General features: G+C 38.2%; 1 protein-coding gene across 9 annotated transcripts in view; it reads right to left on the bottom strand.

Annotated features, from left to right (window-relative positions):
* Positions 1-24,940, bottom strand: part of ABL2 (ABL proto-oncogene 2, non-receptor tyrosine kinase) — a 71,138-nt gene that overhangs the window by 7,755 nt on the left and 38,443 nt on the right. For 5 of the 9 annotated variants that reach the window (XM_045583180.1, XM_036442359.2, XM_036442365.2 and 2 more), the window contains exons 2-10: positions 21,086-21,148; positions 19,539-19,709; positions 14,980-15,275; positions 10,168-10,440; positions 8,175-8,259; positions 6,211-6,388; positions 5,106-5,290; positions 4,032-4,184; positions 2,582-2,671 (exon numbers count right to left, since the gene is read on the bottom strand). In XM_045583180.1, coding sequence (XP_045439136.1) covers positions 2,582-2,671; positions 4,032-4,184; positions 5,106-5,290; positions 6,211-6,388; positions 8,175-8,259; positions 10,168-10,440; positions 14,980-15,275; positions 19,539-19,709; positions 21,086-21,148 — 1,494 coding nt within the window. The remainder of the gene's footprint in view (positions 1-2,581; positions 2,672-4,031; positions 4,185-5,105; positions 5,291-6,210; positions 6,389-8,174; positions 8,260-10,167; positions 10,441-14,979; positions 15,276-19,538; positions 19,710-21,085; positions 21,149-24,940) is intronic. The other 4 variants (XM_036442362.2, XM_036442367.2, XM_036442364.2 and 1 more) reach the window with 1 other exon arrangement.

Raw genomic sequence — 24,940 nt, 5'->3', positions numbered from 1 at the left:
CAATGAGAGAGAAATATCACACTAATCAGCTGCCTCCTATTGGGCACTGAACCCACGTGCTCTGACCAGAAATCAAACCAGTGACTTCTAGTTTCCTGGGTCAATGCTCAGCTGCTGAACCACACTGGCCGGGCTGATAATTATCTTTAAAAATTATTCACAAGAGTGAATAAGTGGCACATAACACAAGGCAATATAATGAGATTTCGTTCTTACTGCTATAAAAATAGCTAGGAGACAGACATTACCTCAAGGATGCTGACAACTGTGTCCAAAGCCAATTGGAGGATTTTGAGGAAGAGATCAACATAGAAGCAAAAGCTAAGAGATGTTGCCAAAACCGGTTTGGCTCAGTGGATTGAGTGTTGGTCTGTGGACTGAAAAGTCCCAGGTTCCATTCCGGTCAAGGGCATGTATATTGGTTGTGAGCACATCCCCAGTAGGGGGTGTGCAGGAGGCAGCTGGTTGATGATTCTATCTCATCGACGTTTCTAACTCTCTATCCCTCTCCCTTCCTCTCTGTAAATAATCAATAAAATAAAAAATAAAATAAAGAGATGTTGGGTGGGAGCGGCTTTGGGAAAGAGGAAGGGTAAGGAGGAAGACCTGAAGCTACTTGAGTCCATGGCTTCAAATGACTCTGAGATGAGCACCATCCCCGTTTCCCCATGGTCTGGTTATAAGCCAATAAATCCTTCTCTTATTAAAGTTTGAGTTAGGGTTCCTTTACTTACAACTAATAAGTACATCCTTTAAAGGTAGGAGCTGTGTCTTATCTCTGTGTCCTCAGATCTAGTATAGTCCTTGCCACAGATTAAATGCTTAACAAATTATGGGTTGAATAATGTTAAGTTTCTTATTTAGCAGTAGTGAATTGAAATTAGCCTTAAAAATTGGTAAGGGCCAATTTTTTAAAAGGATATAACATTTTCAAGAGAAGCAGAAATATTTAACTCAGGATTCAACAGAGGTTAAAAGTTGACACGAAAGTACCAAAGAGCCCTGTCTGGTTTGGCTCAGTGGATAGAGTGTTGGACCTGTGGACTCAGGGGTCCTGAGTTCGACTCTGGTCGGGGGCATGTACCTTGGTTGCAGGTGCATCCCCAGTGGGAGGTGTGCTGGAAGCGGCTGATTGATGCTTCTCTCTCATCAATGTTTCTGACTCTCTCTCCCTCTCCCTTCCTCTTTTGTGAAAAGTCAATAAAATATATTTTTAAAGTACCAAAGAAATGGACCCTACTCTTTGGCCGATATTCATGGCTTTTATCACTGTGACAACAAGGAGAAGAGTTCGTGATAGGCAGCTGCCCACAGGCCAGCTGTGGCCCCGAACCTGTAGACATTCCATACATCAAAGAACTAGAATGTAAACACTACTGCATTTGATGTTATACTTTTCTCTTTCTTCTCACCTAGATATAATAAACCACTGAGGAAAGTAGACAAAAATCAACTTGCCTGATTTCTTCTAATTTTTTAAAACTTGAACTTAAGCAGTAAGTCCTATGTTCAATTATGAAGGAAATAAAAAATTTGAGAAATAAGTATAATATTCTGGAACTATATCAAAGTGTCTAATAGGGAAATCTAACTAAGAATGTTGTGGTTTTAGCTCTTTAGGAAAAGTTTCTCTTTATAACAAGTTTACTGTTTGACTTTTGCTGACAATTTTAGAAGCATTATATACAAAAGTAGAAAACTGTCTATATATGTGTCCAGACTGTTGTTTTTAGATAAGGGTTCTCACTGTTCACAGCATAACTTAGTATATGCTCATTCTAAACTCCCCTCCATGTCAATTCAAAAATATCATTTTAAATATTTAATTATATGATATGATACTTAACAGCCCACTAGATATTTAAATTGTTCTTAATTTTTCAGTATTATAAACTATATTCTTTTATTTATTTATTTAAAATATATTTTATTGATTTTTACAGAGAGGGAGAGAGCTAGAGAGCTAGAAACGTCGATGAGAGAGAAACATCGACCAGCTGCCTTTTGCACACCCCCCACCGGGGATGTGCCCGCAACCAATGTACCTGCCCTTGACCGGAACCGAACCCAGGACCCTTCAGTCCGCAGACCGACGCTCTACCGCTGAGCCAAACCGGTTTCGGCTATGAACTATATTCTGATGGAATATTCTTGTAGCTAAATCTGTGTTCACACCCATAATTATTTCCTTGGGATCTAGTTTTAGAAATAAAATTTCTGGATATTGCTCTTATGACTTGGTTCTGCTTTTGCTGGTATGATTCAAGGAGTTGCAATATTTTTCAGACTCATTTTTTCCCCTTTCTCTTCCCTACATAAGTGTTAATGCTTAAAAAACTACTGACTTTACTTTCTTTATGAAGAAACTGTATTAATTTGCAATTAAAGTATATTTTCAATATTAAAAATGATAGAAACACAAGAAACTAAAAAAGGCAAAAAATAAAAAAGCAAAACGAGAAGAATGAAGCCAAGAATTAATTCAATATCCTGAAATGGAGTCCCAAGCTACAAACGGCCATCATTTTTGAAATATTATCACTATCCAGAACTAGCCACCAATAAACTACCAGATTCTTACCTTCGGAAATGCTGGAGTCATGGAACATGGTTTCAAAAGCTTGATGTGTTTCAGCAAAAGAGGGCCTGTCAGCAGGGCTCCACTTCCAGCCTACGTAACAAGAGGAGGAAAAGCTGAAGCCCCTGCAGGAACAGACACCCAGTGGCGCCTGAGTGAGTCCCGTGCATCAGGCCGTGTGCCCCTCAGAGCAGAGCTGCAGCAGGTGCACAATGACAGTGAGGCCGCTCAGAGGGTAATGAACCCACTTCCTAGAGCAAGTCCCTTCATGGCTATTACCACTGTGACATCCAGGACAAAAGCGCACGGAGAAGAGAATCCTATCCCTCTACATGGGGTGAGGAGGGATGGCAAGTTTTCTTTCACTGGAAAAATAAAAGTTAAGCCTGTCTTCAACTTCCCTCTAACCTTAGAAATCATGAGTTGTACATATTCAGAAATATTTTGGACTATCAAAAAGGAGCTTGCAGTTCATATTTGACAAAGACAGGGCAGCAAGCAATGCCAATGTTCAATGAGAAAATAAGATTTATGCTCACACACAACTGTACTTTACTACCGCCTTCCCATCTTCAAGGAGTCAGATGCTTTGTTTATTCATCACTGAGGTTACGTGCATATATTCTCCCAGTTTTTAGCAATCATTTTCATCTAGTAATTTTCAATCATTTTTCCTACCTAAACTTCAAACCCAATTTATTATTATTCTATTTTTTAAAATATCTTGACTTTTAGAGATAGGAAGAGAGAAGTGTGTGTGTGTGTGTGTGTGTGTGTGTGTGTGTGTGTGTGTGCAGGGGGGGGTGTGGGAGGGGTGGAGAGAAACATCAACTGGCTGGCTCCCACATGAATGGGAATCGAACCCACAACCTGGGTATGTGCTGACTGGGAATCGAACCTGCCACCTCTGGTGTACAGGACAATGATCTAACCAACTGACTATACAGGCCAGGGCTCTTAGTATCCCACTAGAGGCCCAGAGCACAATTAAAATCATGTGTGTGTAGGGTCCCCTAGGCCTAGCCTGCCATCAGGGCCATGTCTGCTGCCCTGCGAAGCCTCGCACGCTCCGCGGACGCTCCGCTGATGCTGCCACCACTCTGGGGGTGAGGGTAGGGGGAGCATCTGAGAGGTTACCCATGCACCTCCTGGTCATCAGTCATTTGGTTGTTATGGCATTGTAGCCACTGGCCTTTCATAATATAGATTAAATGTGCAAGTGTTTCTGGGAAACTGACTCAACATTTCAGCCATGGACAATGACTCTTAGGATTCAGTAAGACTCAATGGTATAGCATATGACATGCCAACTGGCTAATCAATGACCAACTCTTTATATGCCATGTGGTTAGATTCAATCTAACAACATTAAGAGGAAAAATGTTCCTAATTTTGCTAATCATCCCAAATTGCTGACTCAGACCTCAAAATTAATATATGCAAAAATACTCACATGCTCTCATAAGTTCATAAACCTTAGGGGGGCATCCTTCAGGCTGTTCCATTCGATATCCCTTTTCTAGTAGATCATAGACCTGAGACAGGTCAATACCAGGATATGGTGACATTCCATAGGTAGCAATTTCCCACAACAGTACCCCAAAAGCTGCATAAGGGACAAAAAAAAGGGAGCTTAATGTTTCTTCTCTGATTATTTTATACCACAAGATTATCTTTCAAATTCTGGATAATATTCAATTACCAAAAGTATTCCTCCTAAGATAACTATCATGGGAACATTTGAGCTATAACCTGAAATATAAAGATGGCTTCCTCTATATTTCCCACCTTTAATTTAGACATCCTTTACTATAATAAAGGGAAATTAAACTATGACCATATAAGTAGTCTGGAGCATAATCAAACTATTTTTAGAATAATCTATTATATGATCTAATTAATGAGTTTACAGTTTTTATGTTAGCTAATATTAGAGGAGTAAATATAAAAATGAACTCATTTGAAATCATATAAAATTCACAGTGGAAAAAAGAATTTGCTTGATTTTGTCACAGGTTATTTCTGAGTTTGAGATTTCTGGTAAAGAGTGACTTAGAATCCTGCAATTATTTCTATTTGCCCACAATCCAAATTTCCAGACAGGTTCAGTCCACTGGGCTTGTACTAATTCATGGCAGTAGTTACCAGTTACCAGGATAAACCTAGCTAAAACTTCAGCATGTATTTCTTGAAGAGGGTGCCATTCTATGTCCCCCAGCGCCCTGGAAACGAGCACTAAAACCTAATGTGGAAAACAGGGAGCTTTAAAGGATCCTCAGAACTCCAGGGCAAGGAGAGATTCTAGACTGTGAGCTCTTTGAAGCAGGACTTATTTTCTTCTTTACACTTCTTTCTATGCTAAGACCTAGCACAATGCCTGATAACAGGTATTTGATAAAAGCTTGCTGAATGACTGAAGAGGTGGGGGTAAAGGTAGAGGATAGTGATCATGTGAAAGATAAGCTCTATAGAATTAAGAGCATTTATACACAAAATAACATCCAGAAAAAGCCCCTTCCAACCTTACCCCAGACATCAGATTTAATTGAGAAGGTATTGTAGGCAAGACTCTCTGGTGCTGTCCATTTAATAGGAAACTTGGCTCCAGCATGAGCAGTGTAGGTATCTCCAGTCATCAATCTACTTAAGCCGAAGTCAGCCACTTTTACCACATGGTTTTCTCCCACTAGGCAGTTCCGGGCTGCAAGATCTCTGCAGGAAAGAGAACCAACCCTAATGTGATTCTATTCAGACGAGGTGGAAAGTGACCGTGAATGCTCTATTCTCAGTTCTTTGTGCCTCAAGCAGAGTAGACAAGTGCTTAACCGATATGGCAGGTTTTTATGGTATAACTAACATGGTAGAAAATCACTAATTATGTATCACTTGTAGAGTACTTATCAAGAGGCAGTTACATGATGCTGGAATAAAGCAGGCTTCAGAAAATGGGTTCCTATTCATAAGTACAGTTGACACTTAATGCAGGGATGAGAGGTAACCACCTTAGCCCCCCTCCTACCTTCCCCCCCACACACACATCATAGCCAAAAATCTATGTATACTTTTGACTCACCAAAAACTTAGCTACTAAAGCAGCTAATTACTGTTAGCTATATATGTATTATAAACTGTATTCTTACAATAAAGTAAGCTAAAAAAAAAAAGAAAATCAAAAGGAAAAAAACACATTTACAGTACTATATGTAGTTATTGAAAAACATCAGTATATAAATGGACTCTCACAGTTCAAACTCATGTGGTTCCAGAGTCAACTGCATATTGGCATAGGTTTTAGAGGTGAGCAACAGATACTTTCCTACAAGTGTTGAAGTTCTTTACTAAGACAGAAAGCTATTTTTTAAATAAGCTACTAGATGGAGCAAAAGGCTATTGAATATAGTCCTGGGCAAAATAAAGACTCGTTTTGAGAAAAGCAAAGGTCCCTCATTAACATTATCAGAGCACACAGGTTTATAAGTTGGGAATGACATCATAATAGGCCCTTGAATGGGAAAATCCCTTTCCTCAGTCATTTGGAAATTTCTAGAGAGGTTCTTGCCTTCTTCCCTTTATTTACAGGACAAGCAAGGTAGCTTCTTGGTTATCACAGACAACAGTCAGGATATACACACCTATGGATGAAATTCTTCTTCTCCAAATACTCCATTGCAGAAGAGATCTGCGTGGCCATGTAAAGCAGTACAACTGCAGTCACCTCTTCTCGGTTACATTCTCGGAGGTAATCAAGGAGGTTCCCATACGGCATGTATTCCGTCACAATGTAAAATGGTGGCTCCAAAGTACACACACCTGAGAATTCAAGAATACAGCTTGTTTTGTTAGTATATACTCAAACATTCCCAACAACTTTGACAAAATTCATCAATAATTTTTAAAAATCTTGTTTGGCAGTAATCTTTTTTCTTCTTGCTATCACATTCTCTGATAATAATATAGCCAAGTTAAGAGGATGCTTGATAAGGATCTACTTCCATTACAACTTAATAATTCTGGAAATTCATATGCACTTGAGTATTTGCTGAGGGCAAAAGCAGAGTTACTTGTATTAATTCCATAAGGGGTCACAAGACCAAAATTTCTAGAGTTCTATATAGGCCCATGATTCCCATTCTCCACTGGGTGCTAATGAAGCTTATCTAAAATAACCACAACTGTGCATATGTTGAAGACTGTATTAGCCCAGCCTGTAATAATGCTTTGTAAAAAAAAATAATAATAATTGTTTCCATAGTCAAATACATGGCAGATTCTGTATAAAGAACCAACAAGAAACTATTTCCTCTGGGATAGTTGGGCTCAATTTGAACACCCAAAGAACATGGTCCTGTTTTGAAAAGAAAAGGGGTTCAGACACAGACTTCTTTGTGACCTGAACAGATGAGAAATAAATCTACCAGAGCATAGCATTTTCAGATCATCAAGGTAAACTGATGAGTGTGACCACAATTTTTAATCTGTTTCTTTTCAATAGTACTTTGTTTAGTGTCCATTTTGTAAAATTATTTTATGATTATTTTTATTTTTGTTAATCTTCACCCAAGGGTATTTTTTTTCCATTGATTTTTAAAGAGAGTGGAATGGAGGGGGAGAAACAGAGAGAGAAAAACAATGAAGTGAGAGAAACACATCAATTGGTTGCCTCCCACACATGTCCAAAATTGGGGCGGGAATCGAGCCTATAAACCAAGTACATGCTCTTGATTGGAATCAAACCCTCAACCCTTCAGTCCAAGGGCCAATGCTCTAACCCAGTAGTTTCCTTTTTAACGCCGTGTCCCTTTAATACAGTTTCTCATGTTGTGGTGACCCCTAACCATAAAATTATTTTCATTGCTATATTTTATGAAATAAAAATTCATAACTGTAATTTTGCTACTGTTATGAATCGTAATGTAAATATGTGTTTTCTGATGCTCTTAGGCAATCTTGCTAGTGGTTCTCAACCCACAGGTGGGGGGTCACCACAGCATGAGGAACTGTATTAATGGGTTGCAGCATTAGAAAGGTTGAGAACCACTGCTCTAACCATTGAGAAAAAAATGGCCAGAGCTTAAGGTAGTTTTTTATTTAGAACAATTTTAAATGATTCTAGAACTTTGAATCTGGGGCAATCACCACAAACTGGGTAGTTTTACACATTGCAATCAATCCAGGCCACTGTTTCTTAGGCAACTTTTAAACACAGAGCCTGCTGATTAAAATAACAACCATTTATTGGCCGAAACCGGTTTGGCTCAGTGGATAGAGCATCAGCCTTTGGACTGAAAGGTCCCAGGTTCTATTCCGGTCAAGGGCATGTACCTTGGTTGAGGGCACATCCCCAGTGGGGGGTGTGCAAGAGGCAGCTGATCGAGGATTCTCTCTCATCGATGTTTCTAACTCTCTATCCCTCTCCCTTCCTCTCTGTAAAAAATCAATAAAATATATTTTAAAAATAAATAAATAACAACCATTTATTGAAGTAGATTCACACTTGGAGCTTCCACCATGATGATTTAGGGAGGATTTGGAGATAATGCGATGTTGGGGGAGAAGCAGCTTTGAGGAAACCTTTGGTGTAGGCAAGCTTCCTCACCTAATAGCTGTACCAGATTAGGATGCTTGATTTCCTTCATCACTGCAGCTTCTTTCAGGAACTCCTCCACCTCCATGGTATCTTCCTGGAAAAGGGGGAACAATAAAAAGAAAGATGAATGAACCCCTATCTTTTTATAAAAAAATGTGTTTGTGGTTTTTTTTCATTTCAGAGTGAACTCCCATCTTAACTATTTGAGTCGACACACAATCCTAAAACTTCAGCTTTTATTTGGGTGATTTGTTGTTAATCTTTACTGAGGATATTTTTTCAATTGACTTTTAGAGGGTGGAAGGGAGGGAAAAGGAGGGAGGAGTGGGAGAGAGAAACACTGATGTGAGAGAAACACATAAATTAGTTGCCTCCTACATGCACACAACCGGGGCCTCGGATCAAACCCTCAACCCAAGTACATGCCCTTGACTGGGAATCAAACCCATGAGCCTTCATGCGCATACTGATACTCTAACCTAGGGGTGTCGAACTCAATCAGAGAAGGGGCCAAAATCTAAAATCCAGCCTAAATCGCAGGCCGAATGGTTTACTGAACAGTCATAAACTGTCATTGTGATGGAAACGCAGCGGAGTGAAGTGATGACAGCGCGGTGCGGGCCACATTGCAAGGCCTGGTAGGACGGATTTGGCCCGCGGGCCTTGTGTTTGACACATGTGCTCTAACCGCTAAGAACTGGCCAAGGTGAAAAACTTCAGCTTTAAAAAATGGCATCTTTTCCCAAAAACCGGTTTGGCTCAGTAGATAGAGTGTCAGCCTGCGGACTGAAAAGTCTATTCCAGTCAAGGGTATGTACCTTGGTTGCGGGCACGTCCCCTGTGTGGGGTGTGAAGGAGGCAGCTGATTGATGATTCTCTCTCATCGATGTTTCTAACTCTCTATCCCCTCTCTCTTCCTCTCTATAAAAAAAAATATCAATAAAATATATTTTAAAAAATGGCATCTTTTGAATATTTTAACATATACATGGAGAATCTTATCATAATCTAATATGCTCTACAGCGCCCAGTCACCAGTGACTGATACTGTACTTTCCATCCGGAAGACAAAACAGTCTGGGCATTTAAGGTGTTAAGAAATAAATTAAATCTATCCAATATCTGAAATGAGTAAAAATTAGCAGGATGAGCAAAATTCAGCAATCACATCCTATCACAGCTGAAACACACATGGGAAGCCTGGATAACTCAGTTCTCTGACAGTTTATGTCCCAAGACATCTCAGCTTTGAAAGAGGAGACAGAACAGTTAGCTGTTTACATGTTTGTTTTCCTGACAAATTCTTTAAGGAGCAATGCATGCTTGCAAGGCCTTAAATATTCATACTAAAAAAATATGCCTAATAAATGCTTGCTGAAAAGAACTGACTACAACTCATAGCTGAAGAGCAGCCCTTATGAGTAATGTGGCAGAGTCACTGAGGCATACAGGAGAATCTTCAGAGAATGGGAGGAGTGAAAACCCTGAAATCTGATAGGATGCTTAAAAAGGAGAGATGGTGGCAGGGAAAAAGAATTCTATGAATATTAAGAACAAGAAGTAGGAGTCTATTCTCTTGGGAGAGAGGTGGAGAGAGATAGAGAGGGGGGGAGGGTAAGGGGGCAGTAAGAGCAAGCCAGAAAGAGTACCCATGATCCTCAAACAATGCATGAAGAATTCTGTCCAGCAGGGGTCGTGCTGAGGAAGCAAAACAAGCTCTTTTGCTTTATAACTAGTAATTTGCTTCTAACCGCCCACTAAGATCTCCATCAATAGCCTCCAAAGATAAACATTCCCCACATGTGGGTTTCACTGCACTGCAATGAATAATCTTCCTCTGTACTGTCAGCAAGGCACTAGGGTTGATCATTACCATTTGCTGATCCGTGTGACACCAGTGGGTGGAAAGCATTCCAAAGTTAAAGATGGGCATGCTGGTATTTCCAAGTAAGTGAGCACAAAAGAAAAAGATGCCTGAGCACTGTCATTCTCAGCAACCCACCTTCAATGTTTTCACAGCAACCGTCAGGCTGTATTTCTTCCAGACGCCAACGTAAACCTCTCCATACTGACCACCCCCAAGCTTGTGCTTCATGGTAATATCTGTCCGTTCCATTTCCCATTTGTCATGGATGGGGGACACACCGTAAACTGTAGGCTTGTTACACTTGGGTGCGGGGTAGTGCAATGTGGTCACCAGCCCATCAGCCACTGTGGAGTGATGGTGGACAAGCTCTGCCAAGGTGCTGAAGCGGCTCTCGGCGGTCACGTATACCTGGTGAGAAAGGCAGGAGAAAAGCTAAGCCAACTTGAAGAGAGATCAGAAAAAAAAAAAGTTTTAATCCTCACCCAAGGAAATGTTTATTCACTTTTTTTTTTTTTAGAGGTGAAGGGAGAGGGGGAGAGAAACATCAATTAGTTGCCTCCTGCATGCACCCAACCAGGGACCGAAACTGCAACCTAGGTATGTGCCCTGACCAGGAATTGGACCCACAGCCTTTGGTGTACAGGACAATGCTCCAACTAACTAAGCCACGCAGCCAGGGCCAGAAGATTTTTTTAAAAGCCCATTTTTTTCACTGATCTGAAGGTATAGAGCTAGGAGGTTATCTTATTGAGGTAAATCAAAGAATTAAATGATGATGGTAAGGGGTAACACAGAATTTCAATTTCATCTTACTTTTAACCCACTCTTCCTATGCTTACTAAATTAGCTCTAGTCTTGGGGAAAAAACTTCAAAGATATCTTTCTACATCATCAAGATCATTGGATCTCAAATACTTTTTAAGCATGAAATTCAACCACAGTATACAAATATAAAGGAAGAGATTCTCTGATTAAAGTAAGCAAGAGGGGACTCGACCTCCTGTGAGTTTATCAAATACTCCCTCAGAATCTTTCACAGAACATAACTTGAAAACCACTGTTTCGATTTTTCTGGTAGAGCAAGGATATTAAATATGTTATAATTTTAATTTAACTAAGATATGCTTTTGAGTGTCTAAACCATTTACTAAAAAAGAGTCACAATTTAATTTTAGATGGTCTATTAACAAAACAGTAGTTAATCTGTGATAGGCAGTAAGTGTAAAGTAAAATAGCAGTCTTTGGGCCTTATTGTAAACAGAAAAATGTACAATAAATGGAGAATTACTGATTTTTATAAAATGAACTCACATTTGCCACACCAAGCATTATAGCATCACCAGCACCCCAGCACCTTCTCCTGTGCCCTCCCATCTATATACCTCTGTAAAGGTGACCACTTTGCTGACTTCTAGCACCTTAGATTACCTGTTTTCTTTCACTCAATTTTTTTTCAAGTTTAATTTTTAATTTATTAGAACCCACTAAGTGATGATTTTAAAAGAACTTTTCATCAAATTAATACTTAATTCAGGCAAAATACATTTAAGAAACTTAAATCTTAAGGCAGAAATAAAACATTATAAGACTAGGATGTCTAATACTGACTATGGAATGTCAGAATTTTAAGAGATTTACATAGTATTTTATGGCATTAAAATGTTAATATAGTAAAAAAAAAAAAATTTTTGTCTATTTATCCAAGATTCTGTTTATAAAATGTCTAGATTGCTTTTTTATTGTGATGTAATTCACATACCATAAAATTCACCATTTTCAAGTGTACAATTCAGTGGTTTTAGTATATTCAACAAGGCTGACAACCATCACCACTATTTAATTCTAGAATGTTTTCATCACCCCACACAAAGAAACCCACACCCTCTGCAGTCATTCCCACTGCCCCATCCCTTCCCCAGGCAACCACTGATCGCTTTCGCTCCATTTTATATGTGTGAGGTCCCTCTGTGCAGGGATCAGCAAACTTTCCTGTGAAGGGCCAGACAAAAAATATTTTATGCTTGTGGCCATAGCACCTCTGTTGAAACTACTCAAATTTGCTGTAATAATGAAAAAGCAGCCATGGACAATACATAAACAAATGGGTGTGGCTATATTCCAATAAAATTTTATTTACAAAAGCAGGCAGCTGGCAGGCCATAGTTTTCCTGAAGTGTGTATATCAGAACTGTGTTCATTTTTGTTGTTATATGAGACTGCAATTTACAATTTATTAGTTTATTCTACTATTGTTAGGAGAGCCTAGTTTAGAGTTATTACAACTGACACTACTATGAACATTCTTGTGCATACCTTCTGTACACATATGCACTCACTTCTGTTGAGCTGTCTCTTGTATATTATTACTTATCTGATTCTATTTGGTTTCATCAAGAGACAATATGAGATAGTGTGCAAGAGAAAGAGAATTCATAATTTTCTTATTTCCTCCTTTATGCTTTATGAAAATTATTTCATTTAATCCTCACAAGAATGCAATAAAGTGAAATGGGAAACTGAGGCTTATGTCAGATCACAAAGTTATAAACAAACGGTGGAATTATACAACAAACCAGGTTCTTCTTGCTCTTAAAGCCTGTGCTTTTCCCCTGTATGCATATCTCCGAGAAGAAAAGAATGGAAGAAATGATTCAATTTACATTTACTATTCAATAGAGGAACTAACATAAGCCTATGCTTTACAATTTATAAAGTGAGAAATTGATCCAATCTAACACAACCATTCTAAATTGGTTGGTCTTTCCAACATGTAAACTGCTAAGTGATTATCACTAGTAGCCCGGTGCAGATACGTGCACATTGAAAGGAAATTAATTAGAAGAAGGATTCATGCAGTAATTACGTTACTGCAAAAATTATAGGTCAAAATAGTATATATAACATAGTATTATAAAATTAAAACACGCATGCAATTAGCACCAGCGAGAGCTTTATATGCACCGCACATGTGCGAGTCAACATTTATTTTTAAATTGCCAATGCACGACATATGTACCAGCCGTCAGTCAGTCAGTCAGTCAGTCAGTCAGGTGGAAAGATATATATATATGATCAACACCAGTCTTAGAAGCCTAAATTCTTCCTCTGTTAACTTCCTTGTAGAGTTTATTATAATTTTCAGATATAAGATTTAACTTATACAATACTATACAGCCCTCGCCCGCTTGGATCAGTGGATAGAGCTTCGGCCTGCAGACCGAAGGTTCCCAGGTTCGAATCCAGTCAAGGGCACATGCCTGGGTTGCAGGCTCCATCCAGCATGCAGGATGCAGCCAATCAATGATTCCCTCTCATCACTAATGTTTCTATCTCTCCCTTCCTCTCTGAAATCAACAAAAATGTATTTAAAAAGTAAATCAATTCTATACAATGCATTAGGTGTACTAGGTGTACCAGTTACTAATAGCGGATTTTGTAATCAAAGAAAACACAATAATATCAAGAGAAACATCACAAGTGCTTTATTCAAAGTAATGTCCATCACTAGCCACACATTTCCCCATCTTTCAGGTAATTTGTGGATACCTTCCCAATAGAACTTTTCTTGTTTTGAAGCAAACCATTCAGAGACCAAATTTTCCACTTCTTTGTACATTTTTGAAGTGCTGCTCAGAAAGTGCGTGTGCCATTGATTGGAACAAGTGGTAATCTGAAGGAGCAAGGTCTGGTGAAAATGGTGGGTGGGTTACTACTTCCCCAGGCAAGGTCTTTTAACGTGTCTTTAACTGGTTTTGAAGTGTGTGATAGTGCATCATCATGAAGCAAAATTACTTTGCCGTGACTTCTTGAACATTCTGGTTGTTTCATGATCAAAGCATGGTTTAAAGTGATTATTTGTTGTCTGTAGCAGATCAGTATGAACGGTTTTACCTGGTTTTAAAAGCTCATAATACACCACACCTTCCTGATCCCACCAAACACAGAGCTTGTCTTCTTTCTGAAGCGATTTGGCCTTGCAGTTGATGTTGATGGTTGACCTGGATCAACCCATGATTATGTGCATTTGGAGTCTCAAAATAAATCCACTTTTCATTGCCAGTCACAATTCCATGCAAAAAAGACTTTCTTTTGTGCTGCTGAAGCAACATTTTACTGATAACTTTTCAGTTTTCCATTTCATTCAGTTGATATGGCACCCATTTTCCTTCCTTTAAAATATTTCCCGTTGCTTGTAAACAATTAGAAATTGTTTGCTGAGCAACGTTTAATTTTTCTGCAAGTTGTTTTTAAGTTTGACATGCATCTTCATCCAATAATGCTTGTTAATTGTTGGTCTTCAAACTTTTTTGGTTGACCTGGACGTTGTCTTTCACATCAAAATCATCACCTTTAAAGCGTTTAAATCAGCGTTCTCAAGTATCCTGAGATGGAGCATGTTCCCCATAAGCTTCCCGAAGTATTCAGCAGCACTTTTCTTCAAAATAATGTAATGAATTATAACTTTCCACAATGCTCTTTTTTTGGCCCCGAAATTTGACATTTTTAAGTGTAAAAATATGATGTTAACACTTTCAGTAAATTTGACATATGAAGTTTTGAAGCTTTTTGTCAATACAACAAAATAGCATACATATCAAATCACATATATATCAACATATGTGTAACTTCATCTATTGAAAAAAATCCACATTATTAACCGGTACACTTAGTATGTCTATTTACATATTAACAATGTTTAGAACAGCTAATTTATCCAGCAATTTCCTTCATTCTTCTTCGCTTTTAGTTCATTAAACTTCTATTATAATACTGTTTTCAATTTCCATTACCATATTCTTTTGAAAGAAGTAAGCCCTCTTTAACATGCCAGACTAACATCAGTGACTATTTTCTTTCATCAGACATAAAAACTATATTCTTCAGTCGTTCTGAATATAATTTCTAAGGAGCAGACCATCCACACCTAAAGGTGGTGGCCAGTCTTACCTTGCCATCCGTGGTGGTATTGATCCTGTAGTGATACACACGCCCCTCGTACCTGAGCGAAATGGACAGCTGCCCGGGGCTGCTCTCACTTTCTCGCACCAGGAAACTGCCATTGATTAAACTGCTGAGCAGATACTCAGCTGCACTGCGTGACACAGGTCCATGGTACCAGGAATGTTTTTCCAGACTGTTTACTGGGGTGATGTAGTTGCTTGGCACCCAACCTTGGCCATTCTTAGAGCGAACTTCACTCCACTCACCATTCTGATTGTAACCAAGGACTCGTAGCTTTTCACCTAGTCATAAGATTACACAGAATGAAAGAGATGTTAACACTTTGTCTCAAAAGCAATCTATTATCCAACTTTAAATTCATATATAGAAACTTTTATGCAACAAATGCTTTTTTTAATGGAAACAGCCCTAGCTAGTTTGGCTCCGTGGATAGAGCGCCAGCCTGCAGACTTCAAGGTCCCAGGTTCGAGTCCAGTAAAAAAAAGGGCACATGCCCGGGAGATAGCCAATCAGTGATTCTGTCTCATCACTGATGTTTCTATCTCTCTCTTCCTTCCTCTCTCTGAAATCAATAAAAATATTTTAAAAATAATAAAAACAAACTTGGCTGTTCATCATATCCTCCACTGATCTCTTTAGCTTGTAGCTTCAACAAAAGAAGCATAGTTAAAAGTGGCATTTTGGCATTTACTATAGGTTTTCAAAGGTTTTTATACCAACTAAAAATGTCTTTAGAAAACTCCATGTATACATGTATACAAAGATAAAAAGATTACTCAAATAGCTGGAAAATGACATAGTCTCACCCTTCAAAAACATTTCTTTGTTCATTTTTTTCTCCCTGAAACAGTTAGTCAAGGAATGTATCTTATATATGGTTCAATGTTAACAAGCACTCCAGGATTAAGGATAAGCTACGGGAAACACAACATCACTTCTAAATTTCACATGGCACCAAGGCAACAAAACCATCAATGTAAAAGCAAAAGCATTGACCACAGAGCTTTCAGCAATGTTTTCAGAAAGAAAATTGTTTGGGGAAAGGGAGGTGAGTAGTGAGGACTCTCAAAGCACAATCTTTTCCAGGACTCAAGTTTTAAATAGATACAGTTTCCCAGTTTCCCCACGAAAAATGAGTCACTCCTATCCATTCCTCTAAATTTAGTGTGTGGGAAAGGAAGCTGAGTCTGATTCGGGAACCCAAAACTCAAGTTACTCAAAGAATCTTTGCTAACGACTTCCGTGTACTTGATTGCTCCATTAAAGTTGTAAACATCAACTTCAGACTCCAGCAACATATACCTTGCCCCTACACTTGCAGCATGGACAAGATGGGGAAAGCAAAAGATATAGCATTAATAATATAATAACTGACCACCTAAATAATTCTTCCAATTGAGGCCCCTACCTCTGAGAGATGCAAGCCTTTCTATAGAGTTCACACCCACTCTCACTATCAGAAAGCAGGAAAAAGCCCAATCAATCAAGAGCATATGATCCAGTTATCGGCAAAGGCTATTAGAGGAAAAACTCAGAATCAGTATTATGATAGTTATCTAACTTTTTCAGAGATTTATAGAAATGTCTACCACAGGATAACTTTCTATTGACTCTTACTATCTCACCCAACATACCTGGATATGAAACATTCAGTGAGAAAAAATACAGGACTATGGACTCTTTTGCATTTTATACATATAAAATATACAAATGTATGCATAGGAGTGTGGTGGTGGAAATGCACAGGGAAAAAAAATCTTAGTACTGCTAGAAAAAACAAAATAAAACTTGCTTGGGTAGCTTTTCTCTTTTACTCCATGAGAACTGGAAAAAGTAAAACACTAAGTATTTTACTAAGCATATTATTATTGCTTCCTTATAAAGAACTGGTAATGACAGGTAATCAAATTGAGATACAGTGAAACACCCTAGGCTTTTGTCTGATTTCCCCTCTTTTTGGCAGTTGGGAGAAGAACTTTCTATTCTGGAAGGAAACTGAAAGGGGTATGAGCTATGGGAAAAGCATTACTCTACTGACAGAGGAATCCTGGTAGAACTTTGTTTCTTACTTCAAGCAAATTATCATCTTAAAAAAAAAAAAAAGTAAAATAATTATTTTATTTTTTTAAATATATTTTCTTATATTTAAAATAATTAAAAAGATGTAGCATAACATTATTTTATAAGGACCTGATATAAAAATCTGGCATTTCATAGGTTTTATGAAAAATCCCTGCTGGCCATAAGGTAAAGGGAATCCTATTCCTTGAGCTGTACACTAGTGGTTGCCACAACTGGTAATTGAAGACTCAATAAACTTTATCAATGTTTCCTCAGTGACTGAGCTATCTTGGAAAATAACTGACATGCAAATTATATCTAGGAAAGAATGTTCTGAGTCACAGCTTCACAAACTTCTCCACTGAAGTATCAGTAAAGGTATAAGGGTTTATTGTAGCTCTAAAAGACAACCACAAGAATAAAATTTATATGAAGTCCTTTGTTTTATCCTAAAACTTTCTTCCCAATGCATAAACTCCCATCTCTCATACATCCATCCCCGAAACTACCCAAAATCTCTAAGTAAATTGACACGAGGAGATAATGCACTTTACTTTTCCTGTGCCGTTAGAACCTCCTGGCTCATGTACACATGCCATCACATTCACATTGGGACATATTTATATCCCAGTTGAGAAACTCAGTTGTTTTTTGTGTGTGTTTTTTAAAAATATTTTTATTTATTTCAGAGAAGAAGGGAGAAGGGGGAAAGAGATACTAACACCAATGATGAGAGAGAATCATTGATCGGCTGCCTTGTACATGCACCCTATTGGGGATTGAGCCCCAAATCGGGCATGTGCCCTTGGCCCAAATCAAACCTGGGCCCTTCAGTCTGTAGACTAATGCTCTATCCACTGACCCAAACCAGCTAGGGTGAGAAACTCAGTTTTTAGCATTTCTGCATTTGATGAATCTGGTCAAATTTCAAAAACTGATGTAAAAATTTTATTTAAAGGTAACATTCCTTGAATGGAGGCTTATGTTCTTAATTTGGTATGTCCACTCCTAATTAATACCTACCCCATTCTGAAGCTTACAAATAAAAAGAATATGTTTGGCCCAGATGGCATGTTCAGTGGTTGAGAGTCAACCTATGAACCAGGAGGTCCTGGTTCAATTCCTGGTCAGGGCACACACCTGGGTTGCAGGCTCGACCCCCATTAGGATACCCAAGAGTCAGCCAATCAATGATTCTGTCTCATCATTGATGTTTCTACTCTCTCTCCCTCTCCTTTCCTCTCTAAAATCAACAAATACATATATATTTTAAAAGGCAAGTTTGACAAATAATTACTTAATGTGACAGTTTTGTGGAGTGAAAAATTATCCTGAAATGTATTTTCTCCCAGTAGGTTCAAAAGATAAGAACAAATTTATGCAAATTAGCAATCCAATTCATATACACAATGACAATCTCCCATACTTATATTTCTTTCTCATAAAAGTTTCATATTTCCTATCCTGTTCAAAAAAACCAATAATGGATGATTTTTATTTGGTCATGTTCTTAGTATTCCCTTTTATAAGCATTTACTACTGAAATAAACTAATCTGAGAATATTACTACAATAGAAACCCTTGGTACTGTTCTTTTCACTGATCCATATAAACAAAAATGAGAGATAAAATGCCTAGGCCAGTGCTGCTCAGAGCAAGTCCACAATAATTTAAGAGGCTTATGCCAGACTGTGAATCACTAGACTACTTTCTTCATGCCCAAACTCTTGCTCAAAAAAAAAGAAAGAAAGAAAGAAATGTCAGTTGAACTAAATAATAGTGTACTTGGTAATGTAGTTGGTTTGCACTTTGGGTACAAGTTTTTAATCTCATTGCTAACTGATAACAAACAGTTCTCAGACAGGCAGCCAGTCATGGACAACATGATTCAATCAATGAGAAGAGATATACAGTGAACCCTCTGAGACAGACAAATGCTGCCATATTACATATAATACAAATTCTGAGAATGAGGAAAGTTTATGTGTATACTGTGTGGTGTTTTCTCTAAAAGACGATCTCATTTTATCCTTAATAAGCCTATAAAGTAGACAACGTGGCATTTCTTCATATACAGGTTAAAAAAAACAATTACACTCCAGCCGGTGTCTAAGCGGTTAGAGCTACACCCTATGCACTGAAGAATCTGGGGTTCAATTCCCAGTCAGGTTACATACCCAGGTTTCAGGTTCAATCCCCGGTCAGGGCACATGCATAAGGCAACTGACTGATGTTTCTTTCTCTCTCTTTTTTTTCCTCTCTCTCTCTCCCTCTACTTCTCCCTCTACCTCTCCCTCTTCCTCTCTCCTCTCTAAAATCAATGAAAAACATATTCTCACTTTTAAAAAACAGACAATTATGAACCAAAAGTATCTGGGCCCAGATCACCTAGCTAATTTTAAAGGCAGACTCTAGAACAGACCCTTTTATTTCCTATCCACTAACGAAAACTGAAGAGTAAGGGGTATTACTCAGAAGCTTACCTTTAGTGATGCTCAGTGTGTTATCACCACTTGCTACAAAATCATAAAGTGCAACGAAGAGATTAGGATCACTCTCAGTGGCTCCCAGCAAGTTCTCCTTGGAGCTCCACCTGATGGCCTCATTCAGTGCTTGGGGTTCAACATCACAGCCATAGGGGCGGTGCAAGGCTTCTGAAAGACATAAGAAGAAAAAGAGATTCACAGTAAGTTCACTTGAATTTCACAGCTGGAAATCCATTTGAATTCAGTAAGTAGGCAGTATTTTAGCTGCTGGCACAGATGGACGGCTCCAGGGAGGGACATAACGATATAATTTTAGAATAATGAAGAATGAACAAATGTCTCCTAAACACAAGAGAAGTCTACTTGTTGAAGATGTAACAAGGTAGAAAAAACACAAAATGAAAAGAACACAGTTAACTGTGCTTTATATGCAGTCACCAATATTAGAAATTAACAGGAAAAGCACTTTTCTCAAAATGGAAAGAAGAAATCTCAAAAAGAACTGGCAATTTGTTTTATAAAAATACAGGATATTTTGTTATGGTGAAGTGGTAGTTTTAAGAAAAAATAGTTATGTTTTGTAAGTGCTCCCAAACTCCCCTCCTTCCCTTACTCTGTCCATATAAAACAAATTGTGGGGAAAAAAACAGATTTTTAAAAATATGTACATATTGTATAAATCCAGACCCTCCATTTATGTCTAAAAATAGTGCTTCTAGAAAAAAAAATATCCTAAAATTACCTGTTAAACAATAGAAAAATGTTTTGGTTTCATACAATATTCTCGCCACTCTAAAATAACTTTGTGTTACCATGCAACACTGTCCATAATAGTTTACAATTGTTTTAATGAAAAAATTATATCCTATTTTCTATTCCTTGGTGATATATTTTTGTAAAATAGGCACTTAAATGAATGCTCTAGAAAATATCACCAACAATGTACATTTATTGAGTTTCTGTCATGTGTAATGGTGTCATGTGTAATGGTGTTGGCCTTGTAAGACCTGGTTTCTTCCTCAAAGCTTTATGGTTCCTAAGTTTAGTCATACTACACAAACCATGTTTTTACAATCCAGGTCAATTATACAAAAAAACACTCTTTTCTTCCAATAGCAATTTTCTTAATAACTAAAATTATTTTTAGCAGCTATATGCCACTAACTTTTCTCCAATCATTTTAAATTTAAAATTGGTTTTATCAGCCAAGACCGGTTTGGCTCAATGGATAGAGCGTCGGCTTGGGGACTGAAGGGTCCCGGGTTCGATTCCGGTCAAGGGCATATACCTTGGTTGCGGGCATATCCCCGGTGGGAGGTGTGCAGGAGGCAGCTGATCGATGATTCTCTCTCTCATCGATGTTTCTAACTCTCTATCTCCCTTCCTCTCTGTACAAAATCAATAAAATATATTTTTTAAAAATTGGTTTTATCATATTTACAGGAGAATAAGCCTTTAATCAGTGGTTTTATTTCTTTTCAAATCCATTTCCTCCTCTCATCTCTACAGCCAATGCCTTAGTTCAAATCCCCATCGTCTCTCACCTGGACTACTGCCTCCAGTCTTGTCTCCCTCAAATCCATCCTCCACACAGCTGGCAAAGTGATCTATTCAAAACAAAAATTTGACCATGTCACTCTTTTAAGATTAGCCCTCAATAGTTTACCATCAAGCTAAAATCTCTTTACTATCGCCTTCAACGGCTTTAAGATCAGGTCTCCTATTTCTCTAGCTTTACCTCCACCCACTCTATATCTCAAATTTTAAATCTTAACATACACTGTGATGCCCTTGCTCACACTGTCCTGTCTATCTGGAATGTGGTTTCATTCTACCCTTTTCTTGACTGGCTGACTCAGACTCATTTCATAACACTCAGCTCCAATACCTCCCCTAGGAAGCCTCATAGATTCCTCCTCCTGGTGCTCTCAAAAAAAGCATGCATTTGCTGCATCAATACCCTCTATCTTTATCTTTATTATATCCTCAATTCATGTTTGTCTCCAAAACTTCACAATGTGCTCTTTGGCTAAGAATCTTCTTTTTCTAGCAAGGAGTTATATAATACTAGAGGCCTGGTGCACGAAATTCGTGCACAGGGGTGTTTGTCCCTCAGCCCAGCCTGCACCCTCTCCAATCTGGGACCCCTTGAGGGATGTCTGCCTGCCCATTTAGGCCCAATCCTACCAGACATCTCTCTCACAATTCAGGACCGCTGGCTCCCAACTGCTTGCTTGCCTGCCTGCCTTCCTGATTGCCCCTAACCATTTATGTCGGCAGCCATTTTTGTTGGGATTTATTTATCTTCTATGATTGAAACTTTGTAGCCTTGAGTGGAGGCCTGGGCCCACCAGGATGTGTGGAAAGCTTGGCTTCCTCCGTTGCCGGGAAACCCAAGCCTCTTGCTCTCTCTCTGGCCACAGCCATCTTGGTTGAGTTAATTTGCATACTTGCTCCTGATTGTTGATAGGCATGGCTTGTGGGTATAGTGGAGGTATGGTCAATTTGCATATTACTCTTTTATTAGATAGTATGTATTCAGTAACTGTTGAATGAATGATCAAGTTACACAAAAACGTAAGCGACAGAAAACAACGGCATGTATTTTAATATTAAAAAGCATTAATCAGGGTTTTAAAAATGGTTTCACCACCGTCTATACATAAAATAGACAAATTCCTGTTGTAGGTTTATCTGTAATTCTAACAGTTTTAGAGTTTATTTCACTTCATTACATTCCTTCTCCTCTTAAAAGGAATGTATATTTAAAATTCCACAACTAATTAAATTCTGTTTTACCTTTAGAATAACTATGACAAAGGTAAAGATATGTCCAGATGTCCTGACAGTTAATTTGAAGCAAATGTGTAGCTCTTTGTTTAAAGGCAGAGTTACAGTGAATTAGAATTAAAAAACAAATGAAACACTATGTTATATGAAACATCCTTTAAACTGGCTACATGTTCTATGTTATTATTTATTCTAATGAAAAATTAACTACTTTAGCAGAATTTCCATTGGGTTATGAAATGCCAACCAAAACCTTGAAAGCTTGAGTACAAGCTTCTAGCTATGAGTAAGTTCTGGGGGTCTAATGTACAGCAAGCACAGTGATTATAGTTAATAATACTGTACTATATACTTGAAAGTTACTAAGAGAATAGACCTTAAATGTTTTCACCACAAAAAAAGAAATGGTAATGATGTGATTTAAAGTGTGTATTACCTAAGGCTATGGTGGTAATCATTTTGCAATACACAAGTCTATCAAATCAACACATCATAAACCTTAAACTTACATATTCTTGTATGTCAATATATCAATAAAGCTGGGTGATGGGAGGGGAATGACAAAAAAAACCTTGGAATCATTCATGATTCCTTTTTTGTTCTCATATATCACAACTAAACCATCAGGAAATTCTACTGGCACTAATTTCAATATTGAGAATCTATTCATTTCTCACCCCCTCCACTACTATACTGTGTCACAACCATTATCCCTTACCTAGATTATTTCACTATCCTAACTAATCTCCACGCTTCTATCCTTGTTCTCTATTAGTTCTCTATTATCTAGTCTCAACACACCAGCCAGATTTTTTTGGTTGTTAGAATATTTTTCCCACTGAGAGTGGAAAGGAGAAAAAGAGACACTGAAAGAAAAACATCAACATGAGATACATCAGTTGGTTGCCTCCTGTTTGCGCCCCAACCAGGGCCAGGAATCAAGCCTGCAACCAAGGTACATGCCCTTGACTTAATCAAATCCAGGGCTGTTCAGTCCTGTGAGGTGGGTGGGTGGGGGTGGGGGGGCGCAAAACACTCAATCCCCTGAGCTAAACCAGCTAGGACACATCAGCCAGTTTTTAAAGCGTAAATCAGATTATATTACTCCTCCGCTCAAAATCTTAGATGGCTCCCTGTATCTTACAGTAAAAACCAAAGTCCTAACAAGGGTCTACAAGGCCCTTTACAACTTATCTTACCCAATTCATCTTCCTACTCCTACTCCCCTAATATGCCCCATTTTGACCACTGGCCTTCCTTGGACTTCCCAGCATTTCCCTGCCTTGGGACCCCTGTACTGGCTTTACCTTCTACCTAAACCATTCTTCCCCAAGATATCTACCACATGACACTTCACTCAAATATTACTCCCCCAGTGCTCTATTTTTTGACTGTCTTATTTTAAAATACATCTATTCCTGACAACACTCACGCATTCTCCATATCTCCCTTCCCAATGTATTTCTCTTCAAAGTTCTTAATACCACAAAACATATAATTTACTTTTTATTATATTCATGTGTATTAAGCTAACTCCCTCAACCAGAATACCACTTTTATGAGGACAGATTTCTGTCTGCTTTGGTCACTGGTAAATTATAAGCACCCGGACTAGTGCATGTATATAAGGGGCTCTAAAAAAAAATGTTGTATAAATGAATCATGTACTCAGAGGATGCTCTGAGAGAACGAAATAGAACACCAAGCTCTGAAGTCGGTAAAGGTTTCAGAGAAAAGAAAGCATTAAAATTGGATGAGCATGAAATCTGCACGGAAGACAGTAGAATGACAGGCTGTCAATGGGCAAGACATGTTTTTGACATGTAGTCACATGTACTGAAGAGGAACTCCCAACAAGCTCAAAAGAGGATTGTTAAAGGCAAGTCAGCTTCTTAAAAGCCATGTTATTTGACAAAAGGAGAAAAGAGAATGAGACCTACGGCACAATCTTATATAAACTTAAAAGATATGCAGGGTTAGGCAAAAGTAAGTACTACAGTTATGAGTATGTAAAACAGTTTATTCTTGTATTAATTATTAGTTATTACACTATTTTCCATATGAACAACTATAAACCTACTTTTGCTCATCCTATATTCAGACCAAAGAGTAATGTACATTTCTCAAGTATACAAAATAATAAAAACAGGATAAAAGTAATTTTTGAAGCCAAAGTACTAAAGAACCATAATGGAAAACAATCCTTTTTATTCCCCACTCTCCTTCTCCCCATCTCTGGCTTTATAACCTTTATGATCAAGTCAAAAGATCTTATTTCCTTCCTTCTTCTTCCAACCTCGCCGCCCTCCACACACACACACACACACACACACACACACACACACACACACCCCGCCCTGCTCAATCTTTTGTTCTCAGAAAACTAAGGGTCAACTTTCCGTACAATCCGTCTGCACAGGATATCCACAGAAACGCCATCCTACCACTAGCACTAAACAAAGGGAAATTTTTTCAAAGACAAAACAACATCCTGACATTTTCTCAAGGCCAAAGATGAACATTTATTAAATCATAAAAACTTACAGAACTAAACGAGAAAAAGGTAAAAAAGACAAAGAAAAAAACCCACAGGAAAAGCAAGTAGTAAA

The sequence above is a fragment of the Pipistrellus kuhlii genome, unplaced genomic scaffold (assembly GCF_014108245.1).
Source record: "Pipistrellus kuhlii isolate mPipKuh1 unplaced genomic scaffold, mPipKuh1.p scaffold_m20_p_18, whole genome shotgun sequence".
In the NCBI taxonomy this organism is placed as follows: domain Eukaryota; kingdom Metazoa; phylum Chordata; class Mammalia; order Chiroptera; family Vespertilionidae; genus Pipistrellus; species Pipistrellus kuhlii.
Note: the sequence above shows the minus strand (reverse complement) of the source record. Positions and strands in the feature narration are given on the sequence as shown.